At 37.8% G+C, this 22,646-nt stretch overlaps 1 protein-coding gene across 2 annotated transcripts in view; it reads left to right on the top strand.

Moving 5' to 3' along the window:
- The window catches only part of LOC124632446 (paired mesoderm homeobox protein 2A-like), a 30,386-nt gene that overhangs the window by 2,150 nt on the left and 5,590 nt on the right, over nt 1-22,646 (top strand). The window contains exons 2-3 of one of the 2 annotated variants that reach the window (XM_047167295.1): nt 6,973-7,169; nt 22,044-22,257. In XM_047167295.1, coding sequence (XP_047023251.1) covers nt 6,973-7,169; nt 22,044-22,257 — 411 coding nt within the window. Of the gene's footprint in view, nt 1-6,972; nt 7,170-21,748; nt 22,267-22,646 lie in introns of those variants that run through there. The other variant, XR_006984626.1, reaches the window with a different exon arrangement.

Raw genomic sequence — 22,646 nt, 5'->3', positions numbered from 1 at the left:
CCAAGGAGCATATTACTTCCTATTGTAAAATTACACTTTTGCAGTAATGCCTACATTATTCTAATTTACGGGACAAGTAACTGCATGGACTTGTATCCTGATACACAAACGCTTACTTAACAGTATAATATCTCAAGATCATTGTTCGGATTAAAAGGCTTTAAAAGTTTTTCCTTTGTTGTCAATACACAGAAGTTACTGAGGTTTCAGGAAACCTTAGAAAAAGGTTAGAACTAGAGTTTTACTTCTTAAACGTTTAAGATAGAACTTCAACTGAAAATATCTGGCTTTAGAAATGTGTTTATCGCAACCGTAATAACAGACCTTTGTAAAGACCAAATAATACCAAAATTATCAGGTCTTCAGGGTCTACGACATGAATGCAATATTTTACCGGTTTTGAAATATTATCTAGAATTCATGTTTTTTCAAAATTCCCTCTTCCGTTTATTCTTGAGTTGTGCGGATTTACTTTTTTAGTTCATTATAAGTTGATCGCCATAGAAAGCGAAGGTAGGTATATCCTTCGAAGTACATAAATCAATATTTAGCTGATGAAAGTGGGACATAAAACTGCAATGCAGTAACTGTTTAACTTTAAAAGGCGAAAAAAAGATACCTATGGTCTAAATTGTAAAAATAGTCCGGTCAAACCTTTATATGAAAGGTTTGACCAGACTATTATTATATGCAAAGTACCTAATATTAATGTGAGTAACGTCTAAGTGATATAATACATTCTTCTATTTTGATTTGAATAATAATTTTAAAATGCTCATTTGTAGCAAACTGCAGAGTAGACAGTCGGCCGACTATCAGTGAACATAAGTTGATTCATAAAGTAATTTAAAAATTAAGTTATTTTGCTTTGTTCTTGCAAATCCATTCAAGAATAATTGATACTGAACTCAAGCTTTTGCAATGGACATTAAGCCTTGGCACAGTTTAATAAAGTCTAGCATCCAACATCCAGACTATGAGCAAATGAATTACAAATGAAAAATGCATGGAAACGGAATCAGTGGTTCTCACGATGTAAGTGCAACAACGGACAGGCGGACCGAGAGAACTTGCATCCCGTAATACATAAGGATGCTTTCCGAAATACAATTAAATTCATAATTAATTGAAGAATGTTGTGGAATATGAGATGCGAAACCCGGTTATGAATCTTGTTAGGCCCTGCAATAATATGCTGGTTAAACTTTATTGTGTTTTCATAGATTCGTTTTATAAAATCGCTTGTAAAATTAGCGGTATGGACTTACATATTACTTTAGACAATTCTCTTTGGTTTTGTACACTTGTAGTTGACATTATTTAAATGGAGCATCATGACCAAAATCTAAGCAACTCTTGCTTTAACTTAAATATACTGGTATGAATTCATAATAATTAAGTTAATTAAACGAATGTTATGTTTGAGTTTAGATATTTCTTCTTCTGATAGCTCTCTGCTACCGGAGGGAAGCAAGGGTGTATCTATATTTCTTCGAGAATTTCTCATACATTATGTCTTTGTTTTGTTAATTTTAATGCTCGCACATGCTAAACGTCACAGCATTATAGAGCATCGATTTATTTTCCAAATCATCAAGGGACTTCCTCAAGTTAATTGAGAAGTTTATGATTCGATCGGTTCCTTACCCGTATCTTACGGATAAAACATAATTATAACTCGATTAGTCGATATAAATTATTTTGAATAATAAATAGAACAAGATGTTAGGCGTCTGTCAGCAAAATAATAATTTAATTGACTCCATTGTTAAAATGGTTCTCAATCAGTAAAACAGAGTCATGATCTTTTGGCTTTTTAGAAGTGGTTTTTGAATTAAATATTTATCTATTCAGAAAACTGCTAAAAATAATAAGAATATGTTTTTATGTCACTTTCATCGCAAAAATATAATGTGATTAATACGTTGTTACACATTTAATGGTAAATGTATTCCTAAACCTTCGGACACTGAAATTTTCTTTTAAGATGCGATATTGAAATAACTTCGTTTTAAAGTCTGACTTAAAATATTTTAAAAAATACGTGGATGACCGAGCATGAACCGGCATTCTTTCTTAAAATCCAGCACGACCGATTTTGCTCCTGATCCCTGGAGCATACGAATTATCATAAAATCGAAACAAAAATTGCTCGTTCTAAGGAATTAGATGGATTCCATATCGCTTCATCAACAGCTTCTTTTGCACTCCTTAATACGATGATTAGATATTTCTTAACAATAAATCGAAACACAAATGTGTAAAATACAATTTTGGTTACATACTGGATGAGTCAATATTAAAATCAGTGACTACTTCAACCAGAAAACCTCGTATTGTTTCAAAGAGAAACTTTCTATTACTATCATTTATAAAATGTCACGGTAAAAGGCGAAATAAACTTTGGAAACCAAAGCGGAAAAAGGTGGAAAACCTTGCTTAAACTTTATCTTTATTGCTTTTACTCTTAGTAATACCAAAGTGAAACCGTTTTCATTTGGTGAACAAGTGGCGGGACGGGAGGTTGCGACGACGCCGACGTCGGTCACGAAACAAAGACTAGTGCACAGGGTGGGGCGGGCCCGGGCGGGGAGGCTCCTCGCCGCGTGAGCGATTGCGTCCCTAATTGGCAACGGCGTCCGCGAGAATCTTAAGGGGAGGACAGCGAAGCTGGAGCGAGTCTTCTCTGCATCTTGCGGCTCGAGGCTCTGCGTGGACCTATCCTCCCTTCTCCACCCCGCCGCGCCCCTGCGACGCCCACGCAACACAATAACTTACCTCGCGCGGCAACTCTCACGTAATCTCGAGTAACTCCGGATTATGCCCGTTAATCACTCTGAAATTAATTACAAGTTTGTGTATTAATTGTAGTACAATTACAAGAATTACGGGGTTAAGATTACGCTGATTCCATTTGCATTCTGTGTAGACTTATTATATGACAACATTCTGAATAGTCTAATCAGAAACTTTAGAGTTGGAGTTCTTGTTTACATTTTTAGATTTGGTATTAACATTTAACTTATATCAGGGCATAGATTCGAGAATGCGAAAGAAACGTTTTATTGCAATGCGTTTTAGGTAAAACACCAATATTTTTATTTTTGTGTTTCATAGATAAGGAACAAAGGTATTTAAATGGAAACTTTTATACAGTTGAATTCTGTTTCTAACTGGAGTAGTTTTAATAAGTTTTATTTTCCATTTAATTTGCTGAGAAAGCTAAAAGAATAAGACATTAAACATCAAATATTAAATTATTATCAAAGCTAACATACCTACATGACGACGATTCCCGGCAGTAAGTAAAGGAACTAAGCGATGTCTTTTAAAAATCTTGATTCAGAATATTTTCGCGTAAAGCAAACATTTTATGTGTTCGTCCCACGTCCACAAAACTGAGCATTGCGGAGGGAAAACAGGTCGCTATCCTAACTCGATATCGCCATTTCTATTCTCATGTCGCCTTTGTATGCAAGTGGACGGGTTAATTCGATTTGGTGCGAGGACCGAGGGCAATATTTTATCGTATCATGTGATCTATTCTGTCCCAGTATAGTATAGTATAGTAGAGTGGGTCATAAAAAAGGCAATATCTCACAGTTGAGCTGAGCCGGAGCCGCGATCGTAACTTCTACAATGTTACTGCGCCGCACTCGACGAGGGACGTTGACTTTTATTTTTAGAAAAGAAATTATTGTTTTCTTGCAAATGTGAATATGTTAAACCCATACCTACAAACTTTTGTCAGCTTATCACTCGGTCTTGGTTGAATATTGCCAAGTCGTTGAACTGCCTTGGGAGTTGTTTTTCGTTTCGCACATGAGAGAGTTTTTTTAAGTTACTTAAGGCGCATGGGACTGAAAGTACAGGATCCATTTTCGTTTTCTTTTAATATATATTCTGTGCCTTTCATCAACACTGCGAAACAAAAAAAATTTTAACATAAAAATATGTACACACATGTAGAAATCTATTATAATTCTATGTAAATGGTAACGATAGGCGGCGCGTCTCCCACCCCGCGCAATTTTATTTAGCTCCACGAAAAGTGTTCCGTTTTACTGCTGCCATTACGCAAATTTACCCACATGTTTATTTGTAATATAAAATATATTGCTTTACATATTACACAGTACACATTACTCTTATTCCATTTTATTATAGTCTCGAAACAGGTTTGAAGATTTTTTGACTTATGTAACAGAATGAAAGTTTAAGTCTCCAGTGGGTGATATATGGAGGCGTGAAGGCGTCAGGAAGCCGTGTAACACGGTCGCGGGGCAGTATTCATTAATCTAAGCTGTAACCCTTGCCGAGCGGGGTGCGCGGGGGTGCGCGGCGCGCGGGGGCGGTGGCGCAATATGCCGCGATGACGCGCCGACATCGCCTGCATTATGGATGTTGGCGAACTTTTCGCGTGACGCGAGAAAAATGAACCACGGCTCACATAGAGATGGATCGCGATATAATTCACTCGGTAAATCCCAACTCGAGGGATTATAGCCTTCATAGAAGAGTATTCAAACGTATTTCCACATTAATTGTGTTAGTTACTATGGCTTGTTGCTCATGGGACATAGAAATAGCCATATCCATTTTATCAATTCAAATAGATTAGCGCAAACTTGACCATATCATCGGTTAATATGAAGTCTGAAAGGAAGCAATCAAACTGGTTGCGATCCAAACTTCATATATTCAGGAACTTGCAAGAATATTCCAAAACGTAAGATTCCCAAGTGCAAATATGGTTCTGATAAAGTCCTTAGCGCCCTTCAAGCAGTCTCGCCGTCTTGTAATTAACTGGCGGAGTGTCGGGGAGAGGGGGGGGGGGGGGAGTGGGGCCACGGATCATATCACCTGTGAATTAATCGCCGCGTGACGATTCATTAGCGCCACGTGCTCGCACGCACCTAAGCCTCGTCACACCACGTGACTCGCCTGCTAATTGCCCACATTAACGTTCAATAATTTATGGATATTGTCTAATGAAAGCCTTAATATTTTAGGCTAGTGTTACGAGGATTATAAGTCAGTGAACATTTTTTAACTTCGAAAGGATGTAACGTCCACGTTCCAACCATGAATATTAAAGAGTGAAAAGGTACAAAAACTGGAGCAGTAAAAGCTCGCTCTTCAGGCTCCAGTAAAACATAACGTTCGCAATAACAATGAGCGGCCCTGCCTGACCCACGAACTGCAAACTCAAATTAAACATCTTATGAACAGAAACATCTTGCAAAGATCCTCTTCATTAGATCCCGCAAATTGCGCGGGGGGTGCGGGTTGCGGGGGCAGTGACACGAGGTCCCCCCCCCGCCCGTGCTCCACCCCGCAGCCTCTATTAATAATGCAAATGAGACCGCAGCTCGGCCAAGAAGCGAGTCTCGATTAATTCCGGTTCATTTGAGGTAATTGTCGCTGCGCGCGTGCGGTCTGTGGTCTGCTGAGCCTGCCGCAGCTAATGTCTAAGCCGGTTAGGGTTATGCTTTCATAGGATCATATTTTATGGTTACAGCCTATTCCATTGTTTGGTAAATAAAACGGAGGAGGATGATTTTCTGACTATTGCGAAATGGTCCCTTAAGAGATGCTTAATATAGATTAGTTACAGCATAGTTAATCTACGTCTATATAGGATATCTGCGTGTAGGCTATGAAGAAAAAAATGATAAGATTTGTACCTACATTTCACGGAATGAAGTCGTTTACGTCAAATTTTATTATAATCAGACTATAGACGTAACTTTCGATAAGTAGGTAAATAATACAAACGTAGTTGCGCAAATATTAACATTGAATTCCATGAATTTACTTTAATTTAAGTTGCACAAAGTTGCACGCGACGCTAAATAAAAAGGAGTCCATTGCCTCACGTAGCACCGGGCTACGGCGTAGCGCTACAACGATCGATACTTATGCCACGCGACAACCTAACGCTACGAGTTTTTCTACGTTTTCGTAGCATTTACTGTGGTTGAAAATTTGGAGCAAGCGTTTTTTAAAAGATAATAAATTATATTATTTGCAGTATTAGTACATTCAAGTATGTATATTTGATTTAAATTTTCATCAAATTCATTGCAATATAAATACCCTTATTTAAGAAAAAAATCCGTAAAATTAAATGAAGAAGACAAAAAAGGTGGAAAGAAAATGCATGAAAGCTGTCCAATAAGATATCTTTATTGTATGTTCAGACAGAATACACTTTTAACCCAATATGTTTATGCATTATTCTACTTTAGGAATAATTTGTCTGTAAAAAATCTGACGTAAAAAATCCTTTTATGAGAAATAATTTTGATCATTTTACTTTTGTCTATCTCTCCTAATAGGTAAAAACAACAATAATGTGGCGAACAAAGTCCCGGGAACAGTACTAGCTATAACTGTATTCGTAGGTATTGAGAGGAGAGGGAGCGTCTCCGAGGGGGACACAAAAATGGCCGCCAGCCGTGCACCTTGCTCTTACCTACTTGTAACACTCATTAAATTACATGCTATATACTGAGCCTCATTGCAGTTCAAGAAGATTTTAATTTGTGGCGAATTTGTTTAATGTAAATAATGTGTAATTAATAGGACCTAAAATAAGTCGCATTTTTTTGATTGAGTTAGGCAACTAAAGCAAATTATACCTACAGTTTAGATGTATAAAGTAGTAAATGCTTTAAGATATTTTTCTTAACAGCTTCTATACAAGTAAATTTTTAAAGTCAAACTTAACAAAATATTTACTAAAAGCTTTGACCATTTTATTTGTTGTATCTCTGTATCTAGCTACTTGCCACATTATATTTTTAAATCACTTATCAAATCACAAATCTAGGTACAAAATAATAATTTACAACCGTATTAACCGTAATTATGTCTATAACATGTATTCAATACCACATCTTTTTTTTAATATGTATTTTTCAGAGCAATGATTTTCCAATATATTACAATGTACATTATCTTCCACAGCCGGCCTCCCGTACAAAGTGTACGGCGGTCACGAGGGTTCGCTGACGGAGAAGCGCAAGCAGAGAAGAATAAGGACCACATTCACGTCAGCTCAGCTCAAGGAGCTGGAGCGAGCCTTCCAGGAGACGCACTACCCTGACATCTACACGCGAGAAGAGATCGCCATGAAGATAGACCTTACCGAAGCTAGGGTGCAGGTTCGTGAACTCATGTCATATGTAACTTCCTTGTACTTTTGATTCAACTGGCTTGTATTACGGTTGGGAGCTTCCTGGGTGAAAGAATTTTAGGTATGTCTCTAGTAGCTGTTGAGGTTACATTAAAAATGATGTTTGTTTAGTTAGTTATTGCAATTACTCTTAAATTCAGAGTTACATACTAATTGAACCTCTGAAAATCAGTATTTCGAATCGAATCAGTGTTTTTGTCCGATATTATAAAGATGTGAGTTAAAATTATCAAGGAATTCGATAAAAATGGAACATGTTTTATGTATTGAGCACTATTTAATTTCAAACCAATTTTTAACCATTTATTGAACTGGAATTATAATTTGTATTCGTCGACGTATTTCATATTTTGAACAAATTATTCTTTGATTCCTCATGCGGTGAAACCAAAATGAAGATAATACAAAAAATAGGGATTTAGGGAGATTATTGCTAAAGGCGCGGTAGGCTTGAAAAAAATATATGGTTTCCCGCGCCGTCCGTCACATTTCCACAGTCCAATTAGCGTCCAGTAATTCGAGTGCGGCTGACGGGCGGTGCCTACGAAAAAAAGCGAGCAGACATCGTGCGGTTGCTCTAGTTAATTTCATAATAAGCGCTCATTTTTATGTGAGTCAGATATGCGACGTGTGCTGCTCCTGAATGTTTAATGCAATTCAGAATCGGGAGAGTGCTGCGCCGTCTTATAGTTATCTGATCACGTATAACGCGCGGTGACTCGCGACCTGATCACGTATTCCGGGATATGACGCCCTCGGCGCAACCGACACTCTTATTGTGCCCAACGACACAAACCTACATTTTGTTTCATTTATTTTCATGAAACTTGTTTTTGTATTTTCGATTCGGTTACCACTGTACTAACGACATAACACAGTAGGTATATTTCAGTATATAGGCTCTGTGTAATGGATAAACAATCGCGTTGTTGTATACATAAGCGGGTGGCACCCTCCCGCGGCAACGAGCGCTCATTACGTTAAAAAGTGTATTGGAATGGTGGGGTGCCGCCATAAATATTGCGGGCGGTCGCGTAACTCAAGCGCGCGCGACTCCTGATAATTAAAACTCGCCTGGAAAATACGAATTCACATATTACAATTAAAACCGGATAACTGCAACGAGCGGGTTGTTTTTCGGTAAATAAACAAATATCAATTTAATGCTGCATCGTATTTTATATCTATAATTAAGCAGCGGCGTGTTTTAAATTATGAATATTAATTAATTTTGTTTGGTAACAGTATTAACGGTATTTATAGTTTTGTTTGAAGTTTAATTTGAAACAAAAGATTTGAATTATGCTGGCTTAATGTAATTAGGTGTCCAAACAATCACGGAAACCGTGGTCAGCAATGAATTTACATAAAAAAAATATGCACGTCAAGAGCGGCGTGTCCTAATTCAACACGCGGTTCCTACCCAAATTCATCAGAGGCTGTTGGCAAACAGTGCTCGTGGGCGAAAGCGTTAAGCAAACGCACAATTTGCCATAAGCCCCCGTCCGGTGGAAACAAAAAGTCGGCCAACTGTTCTGTTAGAGCAAAAGGAATCACTTGAAAAATGACCAGCTGCTTTTTAATACACAGCGTATTTTTTCTGTGCCAACGTTGTCATAGGGATAGGGCAATTTAATCCATCAAGCGGTGTTGCACGGTGGTGTCCGAGTCAATAAATTCTATATTATCACAGACGATTTTGGTTTTATTGTTATCCCCGTGCGGTGCGAGAGATTAGTTCGAGTTGAGACAAGGGATTGTGTTTACTGTTCATGTTTCATTAATGAACACATTGGCTATCATGCTCTGTTTTTATCCTACGCCCGATACGTTTCGATTACCTATAACAAAAAATATCACATATAAAAGTGCAAAACCTCGTAAAGTTATTATTTTTCAATAGTTTCCAAATCTTTACTATACTTTCTGATAATTAAACTTATGAAATTATATCATCATGATATAAATGCCCATGAATAATAGAAATACCAGCCACTATAGTTCGGCCATTCAGAGAATGCGTTCCTGACACGTCGCGATTGAACTGACGACGTAACTTTGCAATGGCGTTGCAGTTACGATAAAAATATTTTTGCTGGTTGTTTACCGTTTTAACAATTGAGGAGCATTAAAACAACATTATTATATCAATAATCAATGAATGTTATTACGTCGTCAGTTCAATCGCGACGTGTCAGGAACGCATTCTCTGAATGGCCGAACTATAATGAACAACAAGATACCGTTTATTTTATTCATCTTCAGTGAGGATGCAAGCATCATTGTTATTACAAGTCTGGTGGCCGTGGTCACCTGGCACGTGACAGGGGCTCTCCCTGGCCCGTGAGGCAGCAATAAAGATTGACATGCAACCCGCCGGGATCCGCCAACAAAATGTCAATCCAGCTCTCGATCTAAGATCTTGCGCCTGCAGTCCACCGGGACCGGCGGGGCTGATGCACCGTCTGCCATAGCTTTCTCGTAATTGGTTTTACGCCCTTGTGGAAACTCGCAGAGAGACTTTCAATTTAAGAATGAAAGTTAAACAGTGATGCAAACTTTGTTTTGATCATTTTAATGTTAGAACGTTCTAATGTCCCCCGCATAATTATATTTTGACTTTCTCTAAATCTTGGCATTGCATTATATTTATTGCGGTCATTATTTATGTGTAGTAAAAAAAGACCTTCTCAGAATATTGTTTTAAATCATCCGATACTGTCCTCAAAGACTTTGAGTTCGTCCAAGGGCGTCTAAAATCAGTAGTTGTTATTTCAACACAGATTCGCATCGGGATCGGTTTCGGGCAGATTGTGACCCTGCGTGCGCGCAGGTGCGACACGCGCGCGTCACGTGGCCCGCACGCGCCGCCTCTCGGCCGCCGCTCGCCTGATTAGATACACTTGCCACAAATGTTTGTCGCTCGCTGCACTTCAAATGGGGAATAAAACTGCCATTGTCTACTCCAATTGAGTTTTATGGGCCGACAGAACCATAATAATATTATTATCGGGTACGGAAGGAAAATTATTATCTAGTGTTGAAAGTACGCGTTAGGTTGCACGTTGTTTATAGCTGTATAATCAAAATTAATTACCTGATTGAAACACATTTTTCTCCGTGTACCATTTTCTTTGGATAGTTAGGTACATTCATTGTGTAATTACAGAAAAAATCTTTTTCAGAAATACCTTACCTTACTTTACCTGTTACATGTTTACAATAGTTTTCATCCCAAATCTGAGTTTACAATATCATATATTAAGTGGTTAGAATCTAAATGAAACAACAGCGTTAAGTAATGGTACGGTTTAGTGTTAACCCTTAGTTAATCGCGTTGATTGCCGTCGGTTCGGCTAACGATAAAAGCGGATTAAGTAATCACTTAGTGGCGGGACGCTGTTGTCTAGTGATTCCTGCTTTTGTCAGTAGGGTAGCGCATAAACTTATGGGGCTTGATCCCATATCACTATTGTATTATCTTGTGAACAAGTTTTGTAAATTTTATTTGTTTCATAAGAGATACTGACCATTTTACTACAAATAATTTGTGAAACTACCACCTTTTTTGACGATATTAATAATATCAATTAATGGTCTAGTAGTTTTTGGAAATAACGAAAAAGTTTAAATATTTTAGTTTGTCAGTTCTGAAGAACCAATAAAATGAACCTATAAAATGAACAGTCAAATTAAGCGATTATAACACAACAACTTTATAAAGCGCTGAACAAGCGTACCAGATAACGATCATCAGAGGTATTGTCTCCATTAAACTGCATACAATCCGTGACATTTGTTTGACACGGTACCAACGAGGGCCGATGAGAGAAGCTCGGCACTTTCCGTGGGAAGATCGGAGATGTTCGGCCGATTGCTCCAGCGCACCGTGTCCAGTCACTCCCATGGCTCTGATGTGACGATAATCTGCCTTGCTTAATTGATTAACATCTCTCGTATTTTCACACGATTTGCAAAATAGGATATGTTTATTATTTTCGGAATATGGACAAATATATGAAACTGTTACAATGAATACTATTTCTTCGTCCATCTAAAACTGAATGACGGTATCATTCTCATAAATCTTTAAAACAATACTGTTTATAGGAGATTATTTTTGAGGGACAGGCAATGTTTTACGACTATCTAAAATATGACTCCAGATTAAATTGGCTTTCTACCTCCGAGCGAACAATAGTATTATTCCCACATAAAACACCATTCTTCTTCTTTAGCTATTCACGATAAATAAGTGTTGGAAATCCTTGCAAGCACTTAAAGCGATTAAAAAGTGCCTCGAGGTCGTAGGTATGTAGAGGAGCTACGGAGGGTGTGCTACGCGCTACGGGCTACGGAAAATGCTACGAAATACGTCATAAGCTATAATAATGATTTGTTTTCATAAACGGACGTGATCATTTTGAACATGGAAAGCTTTTTATTACAGTCCAAGTATGCTATATATATTTTGGCAAGTTTAACATGGGAACTATAAACTAGATGGGAAAGCATTAAAGGATATCAATCGAATGGGAACGCGTAAAAATATAACTCATATGAAAATTGATGATCCCATTAATGTCATTGCCAAAAATCAGGGTTAAAGTACATCCCACGAACACGCAAACGTGTGAAAGTAATTCTTTCCGTGGTTCTCACATCAGACGTCCCAAAGGTATCGAAGTTTGCCCACTAACAATTACCGAAGCGTTTATACCAAGTTCAGATTATACAACTCTAACTAGCTTACGAGGAGCTTACGAACATATTTCCATCCCTTTCTAACCTGTCTGGCGCAGGGTTTTCTATCTCTGTCTGTCTATGTCACCCTTTGGCCGGTTCGCGCAATTATTTTTCATTTAGCTAGCGACTTGTTGTAATGTCCTATGGGATTCGTGGGATCAAGTGCAACTATCCCGTCTCTATGGGATAGTAATACAATTCGAATAGCAGAAAATTGCTCTGTGAAACCCCATGTATGGAAATGTCTTGGGTATTGTAATTTGGTTTTTCCCATGGTGTGGGTGACAGGAATACGGGGTGATAGGCCATTTAGTGTTTATTGGTTTATTGTATCTTTATTTCCCACGATATAGTAAGTTTGAAAAAGAAGCTGCCGTTATGAAATGTGGTTTAATGAAGCTTCAGCTAGTTTCGTTTTTGACAAACAGTAACTTCACCTTTAAACAATAGCTTTGATGTCACTAAAATATATGTTTCACTATTTCAGACCATTACAAGTCACAAAACACCATTAGCATTTTTTCATTCTTTCCCATATCAGAAACATTCCGAATCACATTTATGACATATCTTCGTAAAAGTTATAAGTCATTGCAATTCTAAACAGCAAGTTCATTGTTCTACGATTGTGTCGCAAGTTCGGCAGGGGACATAGGCGGCTGTCACAAAGTATCGTACGTCGGGAATATATGAGCGTCATAACCGATGCTCCGCGACGGAGGGATATGACCAATATGACCAATGTGGGGGACTCCTCGTGTAGTGTTTTATATGTTGGTTGGATGTAGATAGCTTTTGGACGAAGACTTTTTTAATAAATGGTTTGTTTTAATAAATGGTATATTGGGCATGATGCCGACCTCTGAATTATGCGGCATTTTATATTTTTACCTTGTATTGTACGTTATGGAACACAAGAATACGAATATGTAGCTTTCCAATATGGAAAGATAATTTCCAAAATAAAAATAATTACATAATATTGGTTTAATTTATTTTGCAGCTGTACATCACATAAGATTTATTTACCACCAATTTATATATTTTCGGCTAAATTACTAAATCTATGTTGCCTATAAAACTACAATCTACAATACTTTCAAGTAATGACGGAATAGTAGGATCAATGAATTCAATGATACATTTGGTCCTCACCGCCCCACATTTATTTGGCGGTGGCAATCACAAAAGTTACTAAGCTCACGAACCATTTAACAACGACAGAGGGACAAGTGACTCTATTGTCCGTGCATTAACTCTAGTTTATTCATTTTTTCTTGCCCCTTCCTCATAACATTTATCATTATAAAAATCGCAACTCATTTACCCTATTTATTTTATAGAGTGTTACTTGTATCTTGCACATCATTGTAATTTTAACGCACATGGTATGTCGAGGTTGGAGTATCTGATTAAAAAAAATGTTGGTTCTAATTTTTTCAGCCTTTGCAAGTCTGTTGTTATTTGTTCGGAATTTAAATCACAAAAATGACAAATCATTAGAGTCATTGTATTTCAAAATAGGTGAAAACTGGTGCAGCCTCTTTGTCCAAAAAATTAATGACTGGCCAGTTTGTTTTTCATTTCTTAAATGTTAAATGGTAACAGAGCAACTCAACATTTTTTAGCGTCTACATATTTATTTAGTTTTTGGGTAATTTTCATACTTCTTGGATTCCGGCATTTTTTTTTTTATAATGATTAAAACATTCAATTGCAGCAAAAGTGCTTGACCACAAATTCAATTACACAATGCTAAAATTTATTTCTACCTATTACAAATATTCATAACATTTTATACCTCGCGAAATATGACATCAGTTTACGGCTAAGGTATGATGTTTATTGGGTCTTCAAAATACTGGCATTAAACGGAAAAATATTATAAACACCAGTGGGGTCAATCAAACGTATTGGTTTCATAGTCATATAGGAATATGTCAATAATGTCCTTAACTTTATGTTCGTTTATATTTGACTGTGCAATATTGAATTGTATGTTTTGTTGTAGATGATAAATTCAAAGTTCAATCAACAAAGTAAATTCGGGAGACAGTCCTAACTAAACATCTGCCGATCAGTATCGGCTATTTGTCGTGTCGCGTGCCATGATCAAACTGATTACAGGCATTGTCTCGCGGAAGCAACTCGGACCAATCACGGTGATTCGTCAAAATCGATTCAAATCTGTTACATTTTTAATTGAAAAACCCAGAGGGAGGCGATCGAATGGTTTAGGGAAGTCAGATATCGATTAGTTACGAATGATTAATTGTTTTGCTGTTATCTCGGCTTGTGATTTCGATATTGTTGGCTGCAACTTATTTGTACTTACTCAGCTTACTATATTCTTTTTCCAAAATTATCACAGTATTTTCATAAAAAGTAGAACTAAATATTTTGCAATTATCTACTCCTGTTATTCAGTTGGTCATCAAAAGAAATCCCACTGCAGGTTAAGTTTACTCCTATCAATATTATTTATGAACTTTGGACACAAAAGTGTATGAAAACGTCATACATTTCTAGTTAATAGTTAATCCAATGTTTATTTACTAAGCACTGGATAATAGGGGTGACAAGTAATGGACCGTACGCTTCGCTCACATCTGTCGCGAACTGTGACGTCACTATGACCATTATATTGCTAGCTTATTTTATGATCATGTGGAAGTATACTATATAAACACTAGAATATTTAAAAAATGCTTACGATGTCAAAGGACACACATACCAACAACTATCTATTCAATGGCAGTAAAAACACATTTCATAAAGTATGACCAGGTACAATCTCCTGGTTTTGCCTGTAATGAGATAATTTTAACTACAAGCTAATATGTGGTGTCTAGTTGGCACTAGCTTTGCAGTTACTTTTACAGACAAAAAGGCTTGTCTATTTGTTATCTTCTATATGATAACAAATAGACATAATCTTAGAGCATAAATATAGTTCAGGGCAAAAAAAGGCTTGTCTATTTGTTATCATATCGAAGATAACAAATAGACAAGCCTTTTTTTGCCCTGAACTATATTTATGCTCTAAGAACTTATCGACTTAGAACATGATAGCTTTTCCATAAGTTTTGTTTTTCACTTTTATTTAATGTTTGTTAAGCTACTTAACATAACCAAATCCGCAGTCATCCCAACAACAACTATTAAACACGCATCACACCAATATAATTAATGCAAAATCTTTAGCGACCTAGTTAAATCCAATCCAATCAAATAAGATGAGTTGCGTCAGCACACCTGTCATTCACTAAACGCTGTCGAATGGCGCCGACATACGGCCTGAATAAACGATGCATTCATCTCTTTATTATGATGTGTTAATCCTGGATTATCATCAAATGTTAACACATGTTACCAGTTAGTAAAAAAATAATGCCTCACCAAAACGTCGTAGGAATATCATCCCTACATTTAAAATTGAACTGTAATGTTCGCAGCATAGAGTTGCCTTTCGTGGTGCGAGCTTTCAGTTGATAGATTTCAATGGCTTATTGAGGGTAGCTAATATTATTCCGGGGCGTTCGGTGTTGCCTTTTCATCCGCTAAGTATAAACAGTGGGGTGTGTTCGCGATGTTTGGCCGCTCGACCGCGTCGGCCTGACGATTGATTTATTTTGTATTAACTTTACGCAGACCCACTTTGTTTTCAGTGAGATTGGTAGCTAATTATTTTTAGCTCACGATGTTTAGATTAAGTACCATTATTTGAGGATACATTGTGTTGTGAATAAATTAGGTACCTCTTTTATGTTGGCTAGGTATAGCTGAATATACATACACTGGGTTCATAGTCGTGTCAAAATTAAAATCTTTTATTTACCTGTAGGTAAGATTTAGGCTCACATTTAAGAAGTCCAAGTGAGCATTTTTATTTTTATTTAGGTAGTTCGTATAAGTGATGAGCATCACTACAAAATACCTTTTATCCCTGCTTCAATCCCAAAACGGTGTAATTTAACTTTAACGCTTTAATTCATTTTATTTCATGTGAACTGCGAGATCCATGTAACAAGTTCTCTACATATCACCTCTCGACCTGACTATCGGTTATGATCAAAGCGTTGCTGGGGCTCCCGGGCCCGAGCCCCCGGTCCGAGGCCGCGTCCCGCTCGTGTCAATATTTGCGCGGCCTGGCCCGGCTAATGAATACAATTAGATCATTCCGCGCGGCCTCACGTTTTTCATACGCCTCGAGGGCTCGTGCCCTCTCTGACAACGTGTCAAATAAAGACGGCCGTGTCGACTCCAACCTTTGCACATAACGCTAGTTGAATGCGCAAACACCGACACATGGCGAGCCTTTATTTATTACTCATAGCTTTAACTTGCCAATTAGTGACGCTCCTAGCCATTTCTATTCGTAGGTTTATAGTTTCAGTAAATAAATATCCCACCCAAAACAAAAATGTGAAAGACTGCCAAGTTCAGAGGGCTCGTGCCCTCTCTGACAACGTGTCAAATAAAGACGGCCGTGTCGACTCCAACCTTTGCACATAACGCTAGTTGAATGCGCAAACACCGACACATGGCGAGCCTTTATTTATTACTCATAGCTTTAACTTGCCAATTAGTGACGCTCCTAGCCATTTCTATTCGTAGGTTTATAGTTTCAGTAAATAAATATCCCACCCAAAACAAAAATGTGAAAGACTGCCAAGTTCGATAATATGGGAATGCTTCGCCTATAAAAGAAGTGAGATCTGAATAAGTACCAAGTTCCATACACATACCTCAGTTAAAAATAGTTACTTTTTAATGATGTTACTTGGCAAGTTTTCATACACCTTGTTATAAACCTACTAAACGCAATGAATCAAGTATTTAATTTTCTATTAAAACTTGCCAAGTAATCATCATTAAAAAGTAACTATTTTTAACTGAGGTATGTGTATGGAACTTGGTACTTATTCAGATCTCACTTCTTTTATAGGCGAAGCATTCCCATATTATCGAACTTGGCAGTCTTTCACATTTTTGTTTTGGGTGGGATTTCATTTATTTTTGTAAGGTTGTTTATTTTATTTTTTTCTTATGATGAAGTTAGATAAAGAAATGTCTCATTTATACTATTTTTTAGATTTTTTAATATGCACTATGTTTCTTACAAAGAAATGAACTAGATTAACTATGACTAGATTTACCAACTGACTGACATGACATGTTATCATATATTATGTTCGTGGATCAAATTTACACATTTGTTATTTTCGAAAGTGATTCACACTTGGCCGTTTTCAGATTTTTACGTTACTTTGACTAAATACAAACCTTTGTACCATTCGAAGATATATTATATAAATATAGATAAATTTAGTTCGTTTTAGTTCCTTAGGGGTATAAATTTACACCGGGTATAAAACACCTTCATTATTTTGAAACCGACTCACACTTGGCCATTTTCAGATTTTTCCCTTTACCTTGACATAAAGACCTACCTCCATGCCAAATTTCAAGTCAATACGACCATTGGAAGTGGTCTAGGTTTTTGATGAGTGAGTCAGTGAATAAGTGAATCAGTGTATAGTAAAAATAGCGATTTTCTGACGTCAATATCTCAAGACCTACAATAGGTATATTAATGAAATTTTGTATTTTAGATAAGTGAGGGGGTCTCAACAGATACTAGAAATTTGATATGCGTAAATAAAATAGATTTTGAGTTACAGGGGGGTCGAATTTGGCCCGAAATGGTTCGTGTAATATAACCCACGGCCGGTGTGTCGCCTTTTTTGCTCGAACTTGGCGGACACACTGCCGTGTGTCTAGATGTGTTATTTATTTATTAAGGGTTTCGATCCGTTACCTACCTATATACACGGTCAAAGTAATTTGGAAAGGTTGTTTGCAGAACTATTTGCTCTAGGAAAGCTTTTATGTTCAGTAAAAATAGTGATCTATGCACTTGACAAGTAAGTTTTATTCACATTTTGATCAATGCATATGTTTATAAGCAGGATCCATGAAGTAGCACTTAATCGTTTTAGTTTCCACTACGTTTAGCGCGCTCATATTTTTTACATTGAAGCGCCAAATAATGGGCTGAACAGATGACTCCGGGCTCCCCCTAGCTAATTTGATGAAAAATGATGTACCATCTACATGTTATAAGCGCAAGCATTTGATTGTGATGTTGTTGCAAGTGGAGTTATGCAAGTCATAGGTTAATTAGTAAATCAAAGTGAAGTTGTAGGCGAGGAGGCGGCGCCGGGCGCGCGCGTTGTATGTGCAGCCTGTGAATACATTAGTCTGTGTTGTGTTTGCTCGCCACGACCGAGCCACATGGCGACGCGCCGCTCTGTTTATTTTAATACTCAACCATTGTTGCTTGCCACTGTTTGCTGAGGGAACTGTATTAAACTACCCCTTACGGATTTGAATGAGGCGAGCTGCTATATGCGAGAATTTACTTAAATCTTACCAAGATTTTTTTTTATCTTCGTAGCTTTCTCGATTTCTTAAGAAAACTTATTAATTTTTAATGGATAAGAGAAAGGGGAATTTAGTTCATACTTATTAGTTTTTAGTAATTGTTCTGCAGCGCTTTAAGACATAGGTATAATATATTTCATTTACTTTACTCTGTTTGTTTTCATCATTTTATCTGTTCTGCTGACGTTAAAGAGTAATTAAATTAACGATGTGTTAAAAGACTGACTTATTGCCAAGAAGAAGTAAACTTCAGACTTGTGCAATGTCTCAAGGTTACTAGGATGTAGTGATTGTTGATTTATATTGATGTTCGCTAGAAAATTATGGATGCGTAAAATAAAAGGGCTATAAAGCTAATTGCTTTGGCATCACTCAAGACTGTAGTGTCTAGTTTATCAATCGCACTCGGAGACGAACTAATGGCATGTGACAGGTCCCTGGACATTCGGCGACGTATTCACCCTGGATTCATAATTTTATACGTGCATTTCCTATTTAGCTTCAGTCATATCCTCAGACTATGTTTTATACCTCTAATTCAAAACAGTTATGCTTTAATCAGAAAACTACAAAGTTTACACAACACATAATACAGATTAGGCTTGACAACACCATTGTTTCTTTTCATTTCCATATTCACTATGCTACGAATACTCAACCAAATCGAACAGTCATTGTATTGATTTCACGATAATTACAATTGAATTGTACGTATCTTATGGGTCGAGCATCTGCAGCGCGTGAGCACTTGTGTTTAATTACATTTGCCGGGTCCTCACCTCGCGCCGCCCTCGCCGCCCAATTCGGTTCATTTGCAAAGTGCATTTCGATGCTGCGCTCGATTGTCCCAACAACCCTGCTCTTAATTGCCCATCCGATATTTATTATTGCCGTTTGTTTGTACATTTATGTGCCACTATAGATCGAAAGCCATTCGATTTACGACTACAAACTTCCACTCGTTAATTCGCTTCGAGGGATCACCTTCACAAAATGATTTTATGGCCCATATCGGTAGGAAAATTCAGCAAAGTATTTACATTAGGGGCACGCATCACATTCGATAAACATCGCAACGAATTCCTACAAACACATCGGCGGACGTTTATTTGCCTCGGGCATACGCTCGGCTTCACTTCGACTTCGCATTCCGCTCGCCGTCGTATCGGTACTCATTTGTATTGGCGGTGGCTTTTGTATTATTTGTTTGTTTGCGGATGCCGCATACGTTGTGGGAGCTTTGATTTTTTCCAATTCGGAAATAATGCGGAAGGCGTGGTCCTGGGGGCGATCAGGCTCGCCGTGACTCCGGCTCCAATCAGGCGAGCGCGTGTGTTCGTTAGTCGCCGGCGCCGGCGAGCTTGCCGCTTGGCTAAGCCGGGCACGTACCTACGTAGGACCTTTCCACTCGGCAGCACTGATTTTCTCTTAGATCCAACGAAATGATGAACTTCAGCAATCTTCGACTTCATTTGTTCAACAAATCTACCGCGAAATACTATATACACTTTTGATTTTAGTTTCGTCATCGTAGCTTCAATATTTGTCTTCTCAATTTTTGTATTTGAAATAAGTTGCTATTTAAAAATCGTATGTTTTACTTTACATAAAATTGATGTGAATAAATGAATATTAACGATTTGAGAATATTTAGGTGCACAAGGAATGGTAGTATAAAACATGCTCATAGGTACATTGCGTTTCGAATTGTAACCAAAACTACGTGTACGTAGTTATAACAGGTCAGGGTTTCTTCCCACACAAGAAATACTCCTTGCATTTTTTGCCGCAGCATGTTTTCAGTAATTCCAGGGTAAGATATTTACAAGTAGTAAATTACAAAATTAATTCTTTGGTACACTGCATTTCAAACGTGTTTAAAACTATAGAGTTTCTGCATCGACGGCGAGCGTCGAGGTCTTTAGTATGAGTAATCGACAATACCGCGAAGTCTAACAATGACCTGAATTCGAAACGATTTGTAACAGAAGTAGGTGCAATGCAACAAATTATATTTGGAACAGTGTTATGAAAATAATTAACCATTAATACCCACATTTGTCAGTGGATTATCATTAGTTGTTAACTTTAGGGAACGCGGTGAACCTTCTCGAGCGTAGTGTTGGCGCGAACATCTTGTAAATCACGGTGATGTGTATGGAAGTAAGTCACGTTCGTCGAGTGGGCCGCATCACTGCATTAGCGTGCTATAACGAGATCAAGGGCCATCAATATGTCATATCTGACGTGACGCGGCCGTTAGGCGCGATGACACGTATGCGGATGCAGCTCCAGCCAGCACCTGTGCACGCATTGACATACGACTAACTGCCTACACACGACTAAACTAGCATCAATATATTTTATGTTTCAATGTCATCTACACGTTTAGCGTTTAGTCACACCACATGTGCATCTTCACATAATTCCATACTCATACGAAAACTGTCACATTATACACCTAAATATTTATAGATCATCAGACCAGCTTTGGGAATCTTCCGACAACTGTTCATGTGGAATAGTAATAAAGCATTCGACATGTTCTAGAACACAAGCAGGTCATTAACGTTTGTCATGATCACTGCCAAGGAGAATTTACGTAGAAATATGTAGGCGGCGAGTAATAATTAATATTTGTTTGTGTTCATCATAATAAACCAATTAGCAAGTACCAAGTTTATGTCGGCTTGTGATGTCACTTTAGTCGACTAAACTTTGAAGTCGCTGAAAATCAGCTCAAATCACTCAACTCTACTTAGCCATAACGACTACCTCTATATTATAAACTTACACAAGAGACTCATTACGTTCTATACTCACTCTGAAAAGCTTACAATTCATGTAATTATATTGTATGATTCTGTTGACGGTAAAGTAACTAATTAAGAGCGTTAACGTATTAGCAGATAATTACGAATTCCACGTGGATCTCAATGATGGCAGTGAAATGAAGAAATATGTATAAAGGCGAGCAAACATCATCAGCGAACTGCGATGTTCAAACAATGGTGCGTGTGATTGTGCAGGTCACAGAGTAGGGAGGCGGAGCGCGGCCGCGTATGTCGACCGAGCATTTTTTACTCTGTGCTCAATCAGAGCCAGTGGCAGTTGCAATTATCTTTCGCACCAAATCGAATTATGATCAATTCGGATTTGCGCGCATCCGAACGAATATAAAACGGTTTGCATTAAAATTTGGCGCTCGATGCATGGGATGCGTTCCCATTAGTCCGGTCGAGCGCTAACTTTGTTTGCTCATTCGGGTCCACGTCCGTTTCTGGCGTTTTCATTATATTTTTTATTGTACGTACTCGCTTTTGTTTACGATGCTTTCCGCTTCATTGGTATTCGGATTTAAATATACCTGTTACCGTGGGTAAAAGCAGCTATATCTTCATTCGTTTATTTGAGAGACTTATTACGTGCGGCTTTGGTTTAACAGAATTAATGTCCTTAGGTACTTTATAATAAAAACTATATACTGTAATTGAAGGGCAGTGCGTTTACCATAATGAGTGTTTAGTACAGAATATTCTCTTGTGTAAACTGTAGGAATTTCAAAGTTGATCTACGGCTAGACACACGAAGGCAGTTTGTGTAATTCAAAATTCCAATCAGAACCTAAGAGATTTCTTTCCATTTCCAGGTGTGGTTCCAAAACCGGCGTGCGAAATTCCGCAAGCAGGAGCGCCTTGCTCAGCAGAAGGCAGGCGAGGCACCCGTGAAGGCGGAAGGCAAGCGAGACAAGCCGACGTCACCGGCTGCCTCGCCTCACCCACCATCTGCGCCGGCGCCGCAGCCCGCGCACCACGCGCTGCCTCATCTCTCCCCGCCAGACCTCAAGCCTATCACCTCGGCAGGTAGATATCGTAAGTGAAGCATAAAATGTTAGGTTGATTAATTAAGAGGAACGTGAAATCTCTTTGCCAAAGTAAATGATGACAGCTTTGGACATCCGTCATGTCAATAGGTACCTACATTTGGTCATGAAAAATGAATAGTCACAGAAAATCGTAAGAATATTGGCAAAACAATAATTTTGACAAACAACAACAATACAGTTTGTTTGCCAATATTCTTCATACTAGGTTGGTTTTGAGATGACAAGAATTAGGAATTAGTACCGTGTTCGGGAACCCTAGAAAAGTAGGTATATTTGGGATTTTTTATAGGTACTTTACAGTTAATGGGAAATGGGCAATAGGCTGAAGAATATTACATACCTATACATTATGCTATGTATTTGCAC

Source organism: Helicoverpa zea, chromosome 8, assembly GCF_022581195.2.
Source record: "Helicoverpa zea isolate HzStark_Cry1AcR chromosome 8, ilHelZeax1.1, whole genome shotgun sequence".
In the NCBI taxonomy this organism is placed as follows: Eukaryota; Metazoa; Arthropoda; class Insecta; order Lepidoptera; family Noctuidae; genus Helicoverpa; species Helicoverpa zea.
The sequence above is the reverse complement of the archived record's forward strand: the minus strand, read 5'-3'. Positions and strand labels throughout refer to the sequence as shown.